Source organism: Oncorhynchus mykiss, chromosome 21 (genome assembly GCF_057628025.1).
Source record: "Oncorhynchus mykiss isolate SJ-2025 chromosome 21, ASM5762802v1, whole genome shotgun sequence".
NCBI lineage: Eukaryota > Metazoa > Chordata > Actinopteri > Salmoniformes > Salmonidae > Oncorhynchus > Oncorhynchus mykiss.
In genome coordinates, this window is record NC_143042.1 from 44,907,293 (window position 1) to 44,926,708 (window position 19,416).

General features: G+C 44.3%; 1 protein-coding gene across 2 annotated transcripts; it reads left to right on the forward strand.

Annotated features, from left to right (window-relative positions):
* The first annotated feature begins 2,973 nt into the window (after positions 1–2,973).
* Positions 2,974–19,021, forward strand: LOC110500656 (coronin-1B). 2 transcript variants are annotated; one of them, XM_021578141.3, is made up of 11 exons: positions 2,974–4,095; positions 5,113–5,318; positions 5,695–5,817; positions 6,156–6,285; positions 10,646–10,827; positions 13,302–13,421; positions 15,410–15,514; positions 15,638–15,783; positions 16,025–16,082; positions 16,284–16,622; positions 17,026–19,021. In XM_021578141.3, exons 2-11 carry the CDS (start codon positions 5,115–5,117, stop codon positions 17,146–17,148), a joined length of 1,530 nt encoding a protein of 509 aa, XP_021433816.1. In that variant the 5' UTR covers positions 2,974–4,095; positions 5,113–5,114; the 3' UTR covers positions 17,149–19,021. The 2 variants fall into 2 exon arrangements, with proteins under 2 accessions (XP_021433816.1, XP_021433817.2); XM_021578142.3 differs by having other exon boundaries at positions 3,370–3,736.
* The last annotated feature ends 395 nt before the right edge of the window (positions 19,022–19,416 follow it).

Genomic DNA, 19,416 nt, shown 5'->3' on the forward strand with positions numbered 1-19,416 from the left:
CAAATGACTGCCCCAAAGGCACACTTCCAAAACCCACTGGTCCCCCTACCGAACATCGGAGTGCCCTTTGAACGCATTGTCATAGACATAGTGGGGCCCCTGGTAAAACAGCACGAGGACACCGGTACATCCTGGTAATCGTAGACTATGCCACCCGGTATCCCGAGGCCATTCCCCTAAGGGCGGCGGTGTCCAAGGGAATCGCCCGGGAGCTGTCCCACCTCCTTAGCTGGGTGGGCATCCCGAACGAGATCCTGACAAACCAAGGTACTGAGTTTATGTCCCGCCTAATGAAAGATGTGTCCTCCACAGGGTTTTCCCCTTTCGAACTCCTCTATGGGAGGAGGCCACGCGGCCTACTGGACCTCGCCAAAGAGGTGTGTGAGGCCCAACCGACCCCCTTACGCAGCATGGTAGAGCACGTGGAGATGATGAGGGAGCGGATGACAGCCAAATGGCCAGTCGTGAGGGAACATATGGAGAAGGCCCAACGAGCCCAAGCCCAGGTCTACAATCGGGGAGCCCAGCCCCGAAAATTAGAGGTGGGAGACAGGGTGTTGGTCTTGATCCCCACAGCCGAAAGTAAGTTCCTGGCAACATGACACGGGTCCTAAGGTGATCGAGAAGCTGGGACCTGTCAATTACCACGTACGGCAGCCCGGAAGATGGAAACCCTAACAGATTTACCACGTGAACCTGTTGAAGAAATGACACAATAGGACAGGCTTGCCCATGTTATGGCCGGGACCCAGGACACCGACGGTAGCAGTGGTGGTCCCGAGCAATAAGAACCAAGAGCAAGAGCTCAGGGAGCAAGAGCTCAGGGATATCGTAGATCGGAACACGTCAGTGTTCTCCGAGAAGCATGGGCCGCATGACCCTCATTGACCACCACATCCGTACCCAGGCCGGGGAAATGGTATGAAAGAGGCAATATCGGATTCCAGAGGCCCGAAGGAAGGCCGTAAACAGGAAGTGGAGGCTATGCTGTGTATAGGGGTCGTTGAAGTCTCACAGTGCATGGTGCAGCCCCGTTGTGTTTGTCCTCAAACCGGACGGTAGCCTGCGCTTCTGTAATGATTTCCGGGGTGTGAACGATATAAGCTTGTTCGACGCCTACCCTATGCCGAGGGTGGACGAGCTCATCGACCATTTGGGAAAGGCAGACTCCTCCCAGGAGAAGACGCCGTTTTCGACACCAGACGGATTGTATCAGTACCGGGCGCTCCCGTTCGGTCTCCATTGAGCCCCGCCTACATTCCATGATATTATCATCCACAGCCAAGGTTGGGAAGAGCACCTGACGCGCCTCCAGGCGATGCTGAACGCGCTCAGACAAGCCGGGTTGACTGCGAACCCCAAGAAATGCAAACTAGGGTTGGAGGAGGTGGAGTGCCTGGGGTATTTGATCGGACGGGGGAACATCAAACCCCAGTAGAGGAAGGTTCACGCGGTACGTTACTGGCCTGTTCAAGACACAGGTCAAGTCCTTCCTGGTACTGGCAGGATACTATAGACGGTTTATCCCCAACTTTGCGGCTATAGCTTCCCCCCTAACTGATCTAACCAGGGCCCTCCTCCCAAAAACAGTAAAATGGATGGACGAGACAGAAGCGGCGTTCAGCTCCCTGAAGGAAGCGCTGTGCTCCTATCCGATTCTCGTAGATGTGGTTAAAGTGACTGTGCATATATGAGGAACAGAGAGTAGCAGTAGCGTAAAGAGGGGTTGGCGGGTGGTGGGACACAATGCAGAAGCCTGGTTAGCCAACGTGCGGGCGCACTGGTTGGTCGGGCCAATTGATGTAGTATGTACATACATCAATGTATAATTAAAGTGACTATGCATATATGATAAACAGAGTAGCAGCAACGTAAAAGAGGGGTTGGGGTGGGGGGGAACACAATGCAGATAGTCCGGGTATCCATTTGATTATCTGTTCAGGAGTCTTATGGCTTGGGGGTAAAAACTGTTGAGAAGCCTACACTTGGCACTCCGGTACCACTTTCCATGCGTTAGTAGAGAGAACAGTCTATGACTAGGGTGGCTGGGGTCTTTTACAATTTTTTCGGCCTTCCTCTGACACCGCCTGGTGTAGAGGTCCTGGATGGCAGGCAGCTTAGCCCCAGTGATGTACTGGGCTGTACTCACTACCCTCTGTAGTGCCTTGCGGTCGGAGGCTGAGCAATTGCCGTACAAGGCAGTGACGCAACCAGTCAGGGTGCTCTCGATGTTGCAGCTGTATAACCTTGAGGATCTCAGGACCCATGACAAATATTTTTTGTTTCCTGAGGGGGAATAGGCTTTGTCGTGCCCTCTTCACGACTGTCTTGGTGTGTTTGGACCATTCTTGTTTGTTGGTGATGTGGACACCAAGGGACTTGAAGCTCGCAACCTGCTCCACTACAGCCCTGTCGGTGAGAATGGGGGCGTGCTTGGTGCTCCTTTTCCTGTAGTCCACAATCATCTCCTTATCTTGGTTACATACACTTAGGTTGGAGTCATTAAAACTTGTTTTTCAACCACTCCACAAACGTCTTGTTAACAAACTTTCACTTATAATTCACTCTATCACAATTCCAGTGGGTCAGAAGTTTACATACACTAAAATGACTGTGCCTTTAAACAGCTTGTAAAATTCCAGAAAATGATGGCATAGCTTTAGAAGCTTCTGATAGGCTAATTGACACCATGTGAGTCAATTGGGGGTGTAGCTGTGGATGTATTTCAAGGCCAACCTTCAAACTCAGTGCCACTTTGCTTGACATCATAGGAATATCAAAAGAAGTCAGCCAATACCTCAGAAAGAAAATGTAAAATTCAACTGTACATTAATTATTAATTTCGGTTTGTTCTATAGAAAGTATTTGACTCTAGCCACAAAATTAAGGAAATTAGAAGGGCGGGATTTCGGCAAGGCCATGTTCTTGCCTTCCCGAAATCCCCCCTTCTAAATTCCATAATTTTGTGGCTAGAGTCAAATACATTCTGTGGCACACATCAGAGTCAAATACTTTCTATAGAACAACCTTTACGTAGGCAACTGAAATTAATAATTAATGTGCTTTATATTAAACATAGAGGAGGGAGTAAAATGTAGGCAAGCAATAAACACTTCAGAACAACTACTAAGTCGAATAAGACATGGGAGCGATGACGAATTTTGGCAAAGATATTTATTTATTGAAACAAACAGCCAAACCGAAAACTGCAGACATTACTCGTGCCTCCCCCGCGGTAAATCCGACATAATTATTTTTTTTTTAATTAAACGCAGCCTAACGTGATCAGTGACCCCAATTTGTATGGGAGTCACAGCAATGAATAATTGAGTGCGTGCGCGTTCACGCGAAGGGGGGGACTTTTTTCGGCACAACACCTGTACCACATGTATATAGCCTCGTTATTGTTATTTCAGTCACATGAGTATGGCCTGATATATGCTTCTGACATGGTTAAACAGCTTTTTTTTTGCTGCCATCATGTAATGCCAATGTTGACAGAATACGTCACTTACACACATGCTAAACTCTTGTTTAGCATATCAGGTAGTACAGTAGGCCTTTGTTTTTAGTGCAGCAAACCAATCCAATAGAATACTGTTGAGAAATGCGATGGATACAACAACGCCACATCCACTATATCCTGCCAGGGGCGGAAGTCTGTTCCAAACAGTAATCATTCCAGCACGGAGTGTGAAGTGTCAGCATCTCTCCCGTCGCACGCCCATAATTCCTGGTAACCATTCCCTTGTTGTCTACATTTTAATTTACCAATATTTTGACGCGTTTTACATGTCTGTTCATTTTAAGTATTGCACCACAGATACGCATTTTTTAACCAACTAGGTGGAAAATCATTTTGCAACAGGATTGTGCGCCGCGCGTCTTTATTTTTTTTGAGCGCTAATCATCGCTTGTGTTTATCCATCTACAACAATTATTTCCTGCCATCGTGGTAGGTCGGCTGTGTAGCCGTCTCTCAGACATAGCAAAGGATTAAGTTACTGCTGGTGGCGGATTATTCTATTGGCTTCCTCTTGTCACGTTCTAGTCTTCGGCCTTTATCTTTTCCAATTGAAGTTGCCTGAAATCGAGGTAGAGTAACTGAAAAAATGTCCGTTTTGTTTAACTAAAACTCCTTGCTGTTGTATTTACTTCGACTAATCTCCTCAAACCTCACATTGTCGAAATGCTTCTCCAAGTAGGGCAGGCTACTTTTAGGCTATTTGTTGATACATTCTCTTAGTTGTATTTTGTGTCTTTTTATATTTTCTGACCCACCTTTTCCATTAATGTTGATGCTAATAATGTGCATCTACAGTATTTGCTAACTACACCTACCACTCCCAGTGACAGTCTTACATTCAAATGATCTGGATGCAAGCCAAGCCAACATTTCTCACTATCACGTTGTTATAGGCTACATTGTTACGTTAGATGTAACACAAACACATGTTAACACCCTTGTTTAGATGGATACTGGATCGTCAACTATAAAGCATTGAGTAGCACCCCCTCCCCTCTGTAGTCGTCTCTCTCTAACTGCCAACCCCCCCAATGTTCTTCTTAGAACTGACTGGTTCACATTATTGGAGAATTTGGCTGTTGCACATTGTTTACTTACGTTCTTATCCCCAGCCTCATTAAATGTTACTGAATAACTGAATATACATTTTTTTTATTGGTTAGTGCCATATTGTGTACCCCAATCAGCTCCTATTGAGCTGATAAGGGTTTCACAGAGACAGGACGAGACAATTTGTTTCATAGGCTTGACTCTTGACATTGTAACCTCCTTGAGGATGTTCTTAAAAGAACATGGCTCAAAAAGTTTTGGAACTCATAGGCCTACCAGTTACCACGAGTCTATTAGCACTGACTTGCAAGAAGCAAAACTAGCGCCACCAGAATTCTAATCGCTACTTGCATGTGAGTGTCTCAATATGTATTTGATGTGGTAGATATATTGGAACCATGGTACATTTCTCACCTGGGGTGTGGCTGCATAGGCTAGCTACATCATTAAAAGTTGAGGATAAAAACCTCCACATCGATTTGTCATGTTGTTGCTTAGGGTGTATTATTGTTAACAAGTAATATCTCCCTCTTCAGTCATGTCGTTCCGAAGAGGCGTGGTCAGACAGAGCAAGTTTAGGCACGTTTTCGCCCAGGCATGGAAGGCTGAGCACTGCATCGATGATGTCCGAGTGTCCCGTGTCACATGGGACGGGCCCCTCTGCGCTGTGAACCCCAAATTCACCGCAGTCATCATTGAATCAGGCGGAGGAGGGGCCTTCCTCGTTCTGCCACTCAACAAGGTTTGTACTCGCCCACATAAACATCCAACCTCTTTATTTTTTATTTTTATTGACCATGTAAATTGTTCAAAGTAGTCTTTGTGCAAGGAGTTCTATGGTTTGTTAAACTTTGAAATCTTGGCTTTTGTTTGACATACATTTTAAAGTAAAGCATAATTCCGTTGCCATGGAATTGCTCTTACTGGGCTGACGTTGATGACATGATGGGTTGTAGCAATATGTTAGCAACTCTGAGTCTTCCTGACCCACTGATTTTCATGTTAAACAGTGCTTTTCGGTTGGTGAGTAAGTAGTATTGAGATCGACCTTGGAGGTTGTGACTTATCTGACGATGAATTGTCACCTGGCCCACATGACACCTGCTTCTCTCCCACAGAGTGGCAGGATTGACCAGGCCACTCCCACGGTGTGTGGACACGCAGCCCCGGTGCTGGACGTCCAGTGGTGTCCCCATGACGACAACATCATCGCCAGTGCCTCGGAGGACTGCACCGTAAAAGTGAGTGATGGGAACGTAGCTGCCTTCTAAAAAAGCAGCGTAAGCAGTTCACAGTAGTCTGCGATGACACTTTCAACCCTTGTCTAGAGCTTGGCTTAGATTTAGGTGGACTGCTGGATGATAGTTATGGGTTCATTGAGGGGACATAGCAGATGCACTATTATATGATGGCATTATGTTGGCCTTGTGTTAGATGTTCTACTATCCAGAGGGAATATTTGTGTTGAGAATGTTGCAGATGCAGTCATTGGTTAGGCCTATAGAGTTGAAACAAAGGTTCAGTTGTATGCTCTACTCCTGTAACAAAGTGTTGTCACTGGTTGTATTGTCTATGACAGGTTTGGGAGGTCCCTGATGGAGGGCTGACAGGGCCAATGACAGAGCCTGTAGTAACACTGGAGGGCCACAGCAAACGAGTGGGGATCCTGGCCTGGCACCCGACAGCCTTCAACATCCTCCTAACTGCAGGTAACCTCACCTATCTGCACCTCGTTGTCTCACGTCGGATACTGTGATCATAATGCCATGGCCGTCTGAGAGGACAATGCATGGCAGACTACTTGAGGTGCAGACATTGTCCCCTGTCCTTGGACTATCCAACTCACTAGCGATGCCTCTTGTATCAATGAATGTGATTGGCAAAAAGAAAGGTAGACATGGTAGGGGCACAATTGGATCCCCAGGTCCATGATAATGTGAGACCTCTTATGTTAGGACTTTTCTGAGAAAGAAGAACTGAGTGTTTTAAGAGGGAAGTGTTGCATGTAGTCACGCTCACACCTGGAAATGTAGACATAATGATAGTGTTAGGACACAGTTTGGTCATGCGTCAGGGTAGCATGTAGCTAGCTAGTTAGCCACCCATGTGTCGAACGTTGGACCCTGTGTGATTGCCAGAGAAAGCTAACATGTAGCAGTCAATGTAAATGGTGAGCGTCTAAGGACAGCTCTAAACGTACTGGAGAGGTGTTACATGAAAGACAGTTCCATTCCAAATGCATTATACAAGCTAGGAATTGAGTTTCCTTCCCTTGCAATTAACAGCATGTGATTATTATTTGACCCTGCTGGTCAACTATGAACGTTTGAACATCTTGAAGAAAGATCTGGCCTTAATGGCCATGTACTCTTATAATCTCTACCCGGCACAGCCAAAAGAAGACTGGCCACCCCTCAGAGCCTGGTTCTTCTCTAGGTTTCTTCCAAGGGTCCTGCCTTTTTAGGGAGTTTCTCCTAGCCACCGTGCTTCCGCATAGCTTGCTGTTTGGGGTTTTCGGCAGGGTTTCTGTATAAGCACTTTGTGACATCTGCTGATGTAAAAAGGGCTTTATAAATACATTTGATGTGGTTTGCAAGTTTTAAAGGAGACTGTGGTTAACATGAAACTAAAGAGGTTTCAAGAGGTCGTAGGAAGGTTTCAAATGTTAGAATAAAAAAACATGAGCTGGCGCACACCCAGAGATAATTATTTTATGTAGAGGTGCTGACTAATGGCGGATAAACTATAAGCTATACAAATAAGTCACAGTCATATACAGTGAGTACTATAATTTTAAGTACTATAATTATTTTTTTTGTTCTTTTGGTTCTGTACTCTAGCACTTTGAGTTTGAAAGGATACAATGACAATGAGGGTGAAGTGCAGTCTGTCAGCTTTAATTTTAGGGTATTTTCATACGTATCGGATGAACCGTTTAGAAATGACAGCACCTTTTGTACATGGTCCCCCTGTTTTAAGGTACAAGTGTTTGTTTTATTGGCTTCACAAATGTGTGTCGTTAGGCAGGTGTATTCATTTGTGTCGTTGGTGAATGCAGGAGAGCTGTTGAGGAATAGTATTGATTCTAGACTTTGCTATTGACTTTGGAGGTTGTTGTTGGGGTGTGACAACATGAGGAAGACAGCAGTGTCGATGCAAATGAAGCTGGCTGTCATAAGGCTCAGAAATGAAAATCAATCAATCGGGAATATTGCAAAAACCCTGGACATGCCCAAGTCGACAGTTTGGTTCATCATTAACAAGAAAAAAAACAACCGGTGAACTCAATTATGTCAAAAGACCCAGTAGACTGAGGAAGACCACTGTAGTGGATGACCGGAGAATACTCTATGATGAAGAAAACCCCCCAGACAACAGGCCAACAGATCAAAAACACTCTCCTGAATGCAGGTGTAGATGTGTCAAAGTCTACCATACGTAGAAGACTACACCAGCAGGACTACAGAGGGTACACTACAAGATGCAAACCACTGATAAGCCTGAAGAACAGAAAGGACAGATTACAGTTAGCTAAAAAGCACCTAAAAGAGCTCCAAGAGTTTTGGAAAAAAGCATTGTGGACAGATGAGACAAAGATTATAATGTACCAGAGTGATGGAAAGAGGAAAGTGTGGAGAAAAAAAAGACATGCCCATGATCCAAAGCATACCACCTCATCCGTGAAACATGGTGGAGGGGGTGTTATGGCTTGGGCCTGTATGGCTGCCAGTGGAACAGGCTCACTTGTCTTCATCAATGATGTGACTGCAGACAGAAGAAGAACAATGAATTCTGAAGTCTACAGAAATATTTGTTCTGCTCAGATAAAACCAAATGCCTCCTAACTCATTGGACGGCACTTCATCATGCAACAAGACAATGACCCTGAACATACTGCTAGAGCAGTATGTTGATGGCCAAAAAGTGGAAATCCTTGACTGGCCGAGTCAATCACCGGATCTGAATCCAATTGAACATGCATTTTACATGCTGAAGAGGAGACTGAAGGCAATACGTCCCCGAAACAAGCAGGAACTGAAGATGGCTGCATTACAGGCAGGCATTACAGAAGATACCCAGCGTCTGGTGATGTCGATGCATCGCAGACTTCAAGCAGTCATTGTATGCAAAGGATATGCGACCAAATATTAACAATGATTACTTTATTCTACATTTTGTTAAACTGTCCAATGTTTTTTGATGCCCGAAAATGGGGGGGGAACTATGTACAAAAGCTTCTATAATTTCCAAACGGTTCATCCGATATGTATGAAAATACCCTCAAATTAAAGCTGACAGACTGCACTTCACCCTCATTGTCATTGTATCCATTCAATCTCAGTGCTAGAGTACAGAACCAAAATAACAAAAAATGGTCACTGTCCAATTAATTATGGTGCTCACTGTGTGTGTGTGTGTGTGTGTGTGTGTGTGTGTGTGTGTGTGTGTGTGTATATATATACACTGCTCAAAAAAATAAAGGGAACACTAAAATAACACATCCTAGATCTGAATGAATGAACTGTTCTTATTAAATACTTTTTTCTTTACATAGTTGAATGTGCTGACAACAAAATCACACAAATTATCAATGGAAATCAAATGTGGAGGTCAGGATTTGGAGTCACACTCAAAATTAAAGTGGAAAACCACACTACAGGCTGATCCAACTTTGATGGAATGTCCTTAAAACAAGTCAAAATGAGGCTCAGTAGTGTGTGTGACATCCACGTGCCTGTATGACCTCCCTACAACGCCTGGGCATGCTCCTGATGAGGTGGCAGATGGTCTCCTGAGGGATCTCCTCCCAGACCTGGACTAAAGCATCCGCCAACTCCTGGACAGTCTGTGGTGCAACGTGGCGTTGGTGGATGGAGCGAGACATGATGTGCTCAATTGGATTCAGGTCTGGGGAACGGGTGGGCCAGTCCATAGCATCAACGCCTTCCTCTTGCAGGAACTGCTGACACACTCAAGCCACATGAGGTCTAGCATTGTCTTGCATTAGGAGGAACCCAGGGCCAACCGCACCAGCATATGGTCTCACAAGGGGTCTGAGGATCTCATCTCGGTACCTAATGGCAGTCAGGCTACCTCTGGCGGGCACATGACATGGCACATGTGCGGCCCCCCAAAGAAATGCCACCCCACACCATGACTGACCCACCGCCAAACCGGTCATGCTGGAGGATGTTGCAGGCAGCAGAACGTTCTCTACGGCGTCTCCAGACTGTGTCACGTCTGTCACATGTGCTCAGTGTGAACCTGCTTTCATCTGTGAAGAGCACAGGGCGCCAGTGGCGAATTTGCCAATCTTGGTGTTCTCTGGCAAATGCCAAACGTCCTGCACGGTGTCTTGCTAATTGCCTATAATTTCCACCTGTTGCCTATTCCATTTGCACAACAGCATGTGAAATTAATTGTCAATCAGTGTTGCTTCCTAAGTGGACAGTTTGATTTCACAAAAGTGTGATTGACTTGGAGTTACATTGTGTTGTTTACAAGTGTTCCCTTTATTTTTTGGAGCAGTGTATATCTCTCTCTCTCTCTCTCAGTAGACCCATATATACACACACATTCTTTTTCAGGTGACCCAATAAATTACTGGGTGTTTATATAGTGTGTGACTATTTTTTTTAAATATTTTTTATATATAGTTTAAGGTTTCAAATGTTGAAAGCAATTTGGTTTGTCTGCATTATTTAGGATGTTATGTCTGTATTATGACTATTTGCTTTTCAAATACATTTGATTGTATCCATATGACATTTGCGTTTAGGTTTTAGTTGTCTACAACTACAGAACTCCTACACACAATTTTACTTCTGCACTTTTATTGTGGTTGACGTCTTGGTGAACTGAGATTGGTAGTGTGCTTGTTATAACCCTCTTATGTGAACACTTTTGTCTGTGCTTTCCTAGATGCTGTGTAAACACCTGTTTTGAATGTTGCATCTCTTCTCTCCTTTCTTGTCGCTGTCTGTGTCTTGCTGTGTCTCTCTTTCTCTGTATCGCTCTCTCTGTGTCTTTGTCTCTCTATGTGTGGCTCTCTCCTCCTCTCTCTCTCAGGCTGTGATAACCTGGTGTGTGTGTGGGACGTGGGCACGGGGGAGCTGGTCTACCAGATAGCCGATGCCCACCCCGACCTGATCTACAGCGTGAGCTGGAACCGGGAGGGCAGTGCCATCTGCACCGTGTGCAAGGACAAGGCGTTGCGTGTCATCGACCCGCGACGGGGCACCGTCCTCAAGGTGAGTCCTGTCTGTCCTATGTCGGATGACACACCCATGCAAATGAATGGAAAGAAGTCTTAAGAGATTTGGATATAATGACGAGATATCTACAGTTGAAGTCAGAAGTTTACATACACCTTAGCCAAATACCTTTTTAAACTCAGTTTTTCACAATTCCTGACATTTAATCCTAGTAAAAATACCCTGTCTTAGGTCCGTTAGGAACTCCACTTTATTTTAAGAATGTGTAATGTCAGAATAATAGTAGAGTGATTTTATTTAAGCTTTTATTTATTTCATCACATTCCCAGTGGGTCAGACGTTTACATACACTCAATTAGTATTTGGTAGCATTGCCTTTAAATGGTTTAACTTGGGTCAAACATTTCAGGTAGACTTCCACAAGCTTCCCACAATAAGTTGGGTGAATTTTGGCCCATTCCTCCTGACAGAGCTGGTGTAACTGAGTCAGGTTTGTAGGCCTCCTTGCTCGCACACACTTTTTTAGTTCTGCACACAAATGTTCTATAGGGTTGAGGTCAGGGCTTTGTGATGGCCACTCCAATACCTTGACTTTGTTGTCCTTAAGCCATTTTGCTACAACTTTGGAAGTATGCTTGGGGTTATTGTCCATTTGTAAGACCCATTTGCAACCAATCTTTAACTTTAAAGATCTTTAACTGGTGTCTTGAGATATTGCTTCAATATATCCACATAATTTTCCATCCTCATGATGCCATCTATTTTGTGAAGTGCACCAGTCCCTCCTGCAGCAATGCACCCCCACAACATAATGCTGCCACTCCCGTGCTTCACGGTTGGGATGGTATTCTTCGGCTTGCAAGCCTCCCCCTTTATCCTCCAAACATAACGATGGTCATTATGGCCAAACAGTTCTATTTTTGTTTCATCAGATCAGAGGACATTTCTCCACGAAGTACAATCTTTGTCCCCATGTGCAGTTGCAAACCCTAGTCTGGCTTTTTTTTATGGCGGTTTTGGAGCAGTGGCTTCTTCCTTGCTGAGCAGCCTTTCAAGTTATGTCGATATAGGACTCGTTTTACTGTGGATATAGATACTGGAGGAAACAGGTACAAAAGTATTTCACAAGGTCCTTTGCTGTTCTGGGATTGATTTGCACTTTTCGCACCAAAGTGCGTTCATCTCTAGGAGACAGAATGCGTCTCCTTCCTGAGCAGTATGACGGTTGCGCGGTCCCATGGTGTTTATACTTGCGTACTATTGTTTGTACAGATGAACATGGTACCTTCAGGCGTTTGGAAATTGCTCCCAAGGATGAACCAGACTTGTTGAGGTCTACATTTTATTTTCTGAGGTTTTGACTGATTTCTTTTGATTTTCCCATGATGTCAAGCAAAGAGGCACTGAGTTTGAAGGTAGGCCTTGAAATACATCCACAGGTAACACCTCCAATTGACTCAAATGATGTCAATTAGCCTATCAGAAGCTTCTAAAGCCATGACATCATTTTCTGGAATTTTCCGAGCTTGTTACAGGCACAGTCAACTTAGTGTATGTAAACTTCTGACCCACTGGAATTGTGATAGAGTGAAATAATCTGTCTGTAAACAATTGTTGGAAAAATTACTTGTGTCATGCACAAAGTAGATGTCCTAACTGACTTGCCAAAACTATAGTTTGTTAACAATAAATTTGTGGAGTGGTTGAAAAACGAGTTTTAATGACTCCAACCTAAGTGTATGTAAATTTCCGACTTCAACTGTACATCTCCATCTTAAAAACGGGATTTGTTGTCCACAGAGCAGAACGGTGGGCTGTCAAGCTCCTGCCTATTCCTCTATTTGGATTGATGGCTGCATTTAGTTTATTTTAATGCTTTTTTGAATATTAGAATTTGGGGGCGTTAATGTCAACCGCTTGTATTCAATGGAGAGAGATGCGTTGCTACTAGCCACATGTCATGAATACGCATAGCCATCTAAAGACAATTCTGATATAAAAAATATAAAAAATTAAATCTTAAAGTTGCCGGGGTGTCACGAGTCCTACTTATATCAGTATGCTCGTAACAACCTAAGTATTATGAAACTTCTATTAGATCAAATAAACCTCATGTAGCAAATAAGCCATTACATTTTTTTTGTTGTTGACCAAATTTGGAGCTCATTGACTTCCATACCAAAAGTCCTTGCTTGGTGAGTGAAATAAATTAAATAAATCTGTCTGGAGAAGACAGATTTTTCACCCAGCTGTCCCTCTCGCTTTGCCTGTTCCTCTGGTCTTTAAGTACCAATAACAAGCAATACAACTTTATTATCCTTCAAGGTGAAAGTAACCAACACAAAGTGGACTGTAACACACAAACTCTCCACTGCTTAAGAAAATCTCCTTATCAAAGAAAATTGGATTCAGCCAAATCCCCCAAGTACTGTATATTGTATGAACGCTACCTTCTGTACATGTGGCTTTTGACATTGACTCTACCTACCACTTGTTGCTGTGTGCCTCAGGTGAAAGAGAAGGTCCACGACGGCACCAGGCCCATGAGGGCCGTGTTCCTCTCGGATGGGAAGATCCTGACCACGGGCTTCAGCCGCATGAGTGAAAGGCAGCTGGCCTTGTGGGATACGGTACGGCAGCTGGATGGACACATTTCATATACACTGAGTATAGCAAACATTAGGAACACTTTCCTAATATTGAGTTGTACCCCCCCCCCCTTTGGTCTCAGAATAGCCTAAATTGGAGCATGGACTCTACAAGGTGTCAAAAGCGTTCCACAGGCATGCTGGCCCGTGTTGACTCCAATGCTTCCCACAGTTGTGTCAAGTTGGCTGGATGTCCTTTGGGTGGTGGACCGTTCTTGATACACACAGGAAACTGTTGAGTTTGAAAAACCCAGCAGTGTTGCAGCTCTTGACAAAAACCGGTTCACCTAGCACCTACTACCATACTCCGTTCAAGGACACTTAAATATTTTGTCTTGCCCGTTCACCCTCTGAAGGACACACATACACAATCCATGTCTCAATTGTCTCAAGGCTTAGAAATCCTTCTTTAACTGGTCTCCTCCCCTTCTGCACTGATTTTGAAGAGACATCGATAGGGATCATAGCTTTCACCTGGTCAGTCTGTCATGGAAATGTGTTCAATATTTTGTACACAGTGTACATGACCTTGTTGAGTCGTATGGGAGTGAATGGTAGAGGAGAGTGTTGTGCTGCGGTGTCATGACAGTTCAGGTCAGCCCTGTTTATTTTCCCTTGACGCAGCACCTAGGGGTTCACTTCACACTGACCAAGTAGTGGGAGCTAAGCGAAAACTAACTGTAAACAATGGAATCTTCATAGTGCCTTGGAAAGGTAGCTAGATCAACAGGTTCAGCTGCTACATGTTCAGCCAGGCACAGCAGTGACGTACATTATCAGCATGAGATTAAGTACATTCAAATCCAAGCTCATAGTTTCAAGTTTTATTAAGGGATACGCACAGGTGGTATACACAGCCCAACAATCTCGACAATGCAACAATAATAAATAAATAAATTATAAGAATACAAACAAAGTAAATGTCTCAGTAGAATAAAACAAACATTTTAGCATAAGTATAATACAGGAAGGAACAATTTACGTTCCAATATTTACACATGTATCAGGGAAGGGTCAGTGCAGGGGAAATTTTTTACATTTAACAGTATTAGCAATAAGAGTCTGGTAGCAGTGTTTGTGTGTGTGAATGAGTAAGTGATTGCACTCAGACATCATGCTCCGATACAGTTTGCTTGACTGTAAGGGAGTGAACAGCACGTGGCTGGGGGGTGTGGGGTCCTTGACGCTGCAGGACTTCCTCAGGCACCATTTCAAGTAGATGTCCTGGATGGGTGGGAACACGGCCCCAGTGATGTATTAGGTCCTCTTCACCACCCGTTGGAGGGCCTTGCGGTCGTGGACAGAGCAATTCCTGTACCAGGCCGTGATGCAACTGGTCAAGACGCTCTCGATGGTGCAGCGGTAGTATTTGGAGAGAACCCGGGGTGGTGTTGGTCCATGTCAAATCATCGGTGATGTGTACGCCGAGGAACTTAAAACAATCAACTTCTTGAAGTTGATTGTTGACTTCAGGAAGCAGAGTGAAACAAGCCCCAACATCAACGCGACTGAAGTAGAAACAGTCAGCATTTTTAAGTTCCTCGGCGTACACATCACCAATGATTTGACATGAACCAACACCACCCCGGGTTCTCTCCAAATACTACCGCTGCACCATCGAGAGCGTCTTGACACGTTGAGGGAGAGGTTAATGTCCTGGCACCACAATGCTAGTTAATTTACCTCCTGATAGGTTGACTCGTTGTTGGTATCAGGCCTACAACCGTGGTGTTGTCAGCAAACTTGATGATGGATGTTGGTGTCGTGCAAAGGCACACAGTCGTGGGTAAACAGCGAGTGAGGACACACCCCTGGGGGGCACCTGTGTTAAGTCAGTGTGGAGGAGGTGTTGCCATTCCTCACAGCCTGTGGTCTTCCTGTCAGGGCTCTGAGTTTGGTGACGAGCTTGGAGGGAACAATAGGATTCAAATGCTGTAGTCAATGAACAGTATTTGGTATTTGTGTTGCAGAATGATATGTCTGAGCCAATGGCAGTGCAGGAGATGGACACCAGTAACGGTGTTCTCCTTCCCTACTATGACCCTGACACTAACATGGTCTACCTGTGTGGAAAGGTACAGTACACCCATTTCCTACCACACTTTCAACAAATTCTGCTGGTGGCATAGGATCAAATTAGAAGATCCCCCCCCCCTGGATGTTTGGTTCAGTCCCTTTTGTCTGTTGATCACTCTCAGGGGGACTGCACCATCCGGTACTTTGAGGTGACAGACGAGTCGCCTTATGTCCATTTTCTCAGCCTGTACAGCAGCAAAGAGCCCCAGCGAGGAGCAGGCTTTCTCAGCAAGAGGGGCGTGGACGTCAACAAGTGTGAGATCGCCAGGTGAACAGGTTTTTCAGCATGACTTCATGGTTGTTAGTTGAATTCTTCCTCTGTGTATTTGCTTCCTTTGTTTTCTCTTTCACCACTCCTCTCTCTCTCCTACATTCCCCCTTTCATGCCCTCCCACTGTAATTCATTTCTATCTTGTCTTTCTTTCATTCATTCACGCTTTCATTGTCTCATTCATTCACTCTCGCTTTCTTTCATTTAATATCGGTCTCCTCTCTTTCTCATATTGCAGGTTCTACAAATTGCATGAGAGGAAAGTAGAGCCCATTTCTATGACGGTACCACGGAAGGTAAGCCATGCAGTTCGAAACAAAGCCATTTGAATTCACTAATTTTTGGACTAAGGCCATATTCCAATAGCCATACTAGCGTCCCACTTAGTAGAATGTTATGTTTTTGGCATGGATTCCAAGTGGCATGTTAATGTGGATATTGGAACAGAGAGTTTTATTCAAACCTCCCTCTCCCCCTCCCCTCTCTTGCCTCCTCAGTCAGACCTGTTCCAGGGGGACCTGTACCCGGACACTGCCGGTGTGGAGCCCTCTCTCCTGGCCGAGGATTGGATCGCTGGGCAGGACGCGGCACCCCTGCTAGTCTCTCTGAGCGGGGGCTATGCTGGCACCCCCTCCAAGCACAGAGACAAGCTCAGGAACAAGCCCAAGCTGCAGTCGCAGGGCTCCGGGACGGATTCTACCCCAGTCCCCCGGCAGGCCGCCTCTCCCACGGCAACCACCACCGCCAAGGAAATGGAGAGCGAGGGGGTGGGGGTGGTGCAGCAGAGGGTCACTCGAGCAGAAGGAGAAGGAGCATCCGATAGGGCGAGAAGAGAGGTGAGAATGGAGTTTGGTTATACGTGGGTATGGCAGTAAGCATAGCAGGGGTGTATTCACCAGGACACACTGTAGCCACTTTAATAAACGGTGTATTAGGTAGTTGTTGTGGAATTGTTAGATATTGCTGCACTGTCGGAACTAGAGGCACACGCATTTCGCTACACTCGCAACATCTGCTAACCATGTGTATGTGACGAATTGATTTGGGATTTAGCAAAACGTTTTGTAACTAGTTTCTTATTGCTCAAGTTTAGGGTGTCTCCCTTAGAGAAGTAAGTATGAGTATGGAGGTAGAAGTACCAGAAAAGTGACAATTTAGGATATCATGTATGTGACTGCATTCACCCTTTTCACCTCCCTCTCGTCCCATCTATCCCTCGATCCCTCTCCCACACTCTAGGAGGAGGTGCTGAGTGAGGTGCTAGCGGAGGTGAAGGCCCTTCGTTCAGTGGTCTTGGCCCAGGGCCAGAGGATCGAGCTGTTGGAGAGGCAGCTGGTCCGCATCGAGGATGGGGATGTCTGATTGGCCGATGGGGCATCACCACTACACCCAAAGGGCATTCTTACTAAAACTCCATAGACCATAGCCTTACTAGAATCAACAGCAGTACCTTAAGCTGAGTGGGAGGATGTAGTGAAGTGTAGCTCCGTGACTAACTGTGTATATCACAGAGGGGCCGAGAATAAGGTGAACTGTTATAGTGAAGGTGTTTTGTGGGTGAATCTAAATTGTTTCCTTGTTCCCTCGCATCCTCTCCCCTCGCCTTCTCAAAACGCATTGGAGGACAAGGTCAGAGGTTCCTCCCCTCGACTTCTCTTCCAATGGGGTTTGAGAAGGAAGAGGGAACAAGGAAACACAATTGAGATGCACCCTACATTCTCTATAGATGCTGCTTCAGTTAGATGGCAGGTGATATAGGATGAATGGAGATCATCTGTATAAAACATCCATACTGCAGTAAGACATGTCACCAGATTTTTTTGAAGGAGCATCGATGGTGACAGTATTTGAAGGTGTATCACTACAAAACCTAAGACATGCGGAATCAATCATAGCCTACTCACGAATCCTTATGACATCTGGCACAAAGGTCTATGTTAATTTGGTACATTTTGCAAAATGGCACATCAGTATACATTGTATGTGTGTACACCCTCAATAAATGTTACCAAGTAGATTGCCAGATCATTTACAGTTGCTGTGTTCATTGAAGCACTCGCATTGTGAATCCATTAGGGATTGTTTCATCAGGTAGTTACAGCTGCTAATCATGTCATATCAAATGTGATACTCCATTATTAATACTTATACATTTGTACATGTATGGCTTTATACGTTGGCTTTATACATTACCATCATAGGAAGCTATTACTCTAAAATCAGACCATTGGTATTATAAATATAATTGTATATGCTAATAGCGCTATGCTGTTTACAAAACTACACTGGTTCATTGCGATTGGATTAGTTGTATTGAATTGTGCTGTACAGCGCATATATTGACATATAAAGAAAAACAGATCGGTCAATTTCCAAATAATGTTTATTTTGATATGAAGCTCTTTTTCTTACAAATGATGTGAAGGACGTGAGTTGGAGGTAGCTTAAAAAACATTCCTATCATGTATGTTTCTCTTTTTGGATGATTTTTGTAATTATTTTTTTCAACCTTAGAAGGTAATACTTAATTTGTGCTCTCCAACTAAGTTGTCTTAGGTGAATGAAGCAACATGCAGTATCATTTGTCACAAAGGGTTATAAATTCCAATGACGGCTTATAACAGAGTTCAAGTTAAGTGTTACCTCAGAGAATGTGTTCCAAGCAGAACTAATGTAATATACCATTAACCATAGCAGTTGTATGAGTGTCACGAGGCACAGAACTTTAAAATGTTACAATGAAATTAGATTGAACACTCTTTTTTTTTTTTTTTTTACTGTGAATGATGTAATCCAAGCCAGTAGAACCTACTAGACTAATGTAGCAGCAGCTGCTGTGTTTCTATTTGAAGATGGGAAAGAAAGGGCATACGATGCTCGACTGTTGGACGGAACTGAAAAATAATAGTTCACTGTTACATTTAGATTTGTTTGCATTTATCCGCAGTTTATACCTCACCCCTTTTGCAGCCTTGGGTACTGTTCACATATAGCCTGGTCCCAGATCTGTTTAAGGCTGTGTTGTCTACAATGACTACAGGAGTTGGCGAGACAGCACAAACAGTCCTGGGACCAGGTTAGTTCACATCGGGCTCATGTGTTTGTTTTATTTACTTGATTAATATTTCTGTATGCTCTGTCATAATACACATTTTATGTGTGTGGTTGTGAACAAATAGAGGATGAAAATAACACTCCACTGTGCAAATCTTCCAATAAACACTCCTTTCTCTTTTGTATTGTGCAACAGGCGCTTAATTACCCTCACTGGTCATGTGTCAGGAAGTCATAGCTGTCATTAAAATGTATTAGTAAGCCAGTGTACTGACATACACACAAAAAAATAGGAAAGTAAACAAACAGGGAATATGTTCTACCAGTAGTACAATTATTTAGTTTCATAGCAAACGTGTATCCTAGTGATTATCGTCTTGTGTTATCAAATCAAATTTTGTTAGTCACATGCACCGAATACAACAGGTGTAGTAGACCTTACAGTGAAATTCTTACTTACGAGCCCCCAACCAACAATGCAGTTTCAAAAAAATACGGACAAGAATAAGAGAGAAAAGTAGCAAGTCATTAAAGAGCAGCAGTAAAACCACAATAGCGAGACTATATACATGGGGA

Bases quoted from the DNA above. Each gene is read 5' to 3' on its own strand.
- LOC110500656 (XM_021578142.3), top strand. From the start codon at position 3,613: ATGGATACAACAACGCCACATCCACTATATCCTGCCAGGGGCGGAAGT. The intron at 10,828-13,301 runs GTGAGTCCTGTC...TGTGTGCCTCAG, and splicing joins GACGGGGCACCGTCCTCAAG to GTGAAAGAGAAGGTCCACGA. The intron at 13,422-15,409 runs GTACGGCAGCTG...TTTGTGTTGCAG, and splicing joins AGCTGGCCTTGTGGGATACG to AATGATATGTCTGAGCCAAT.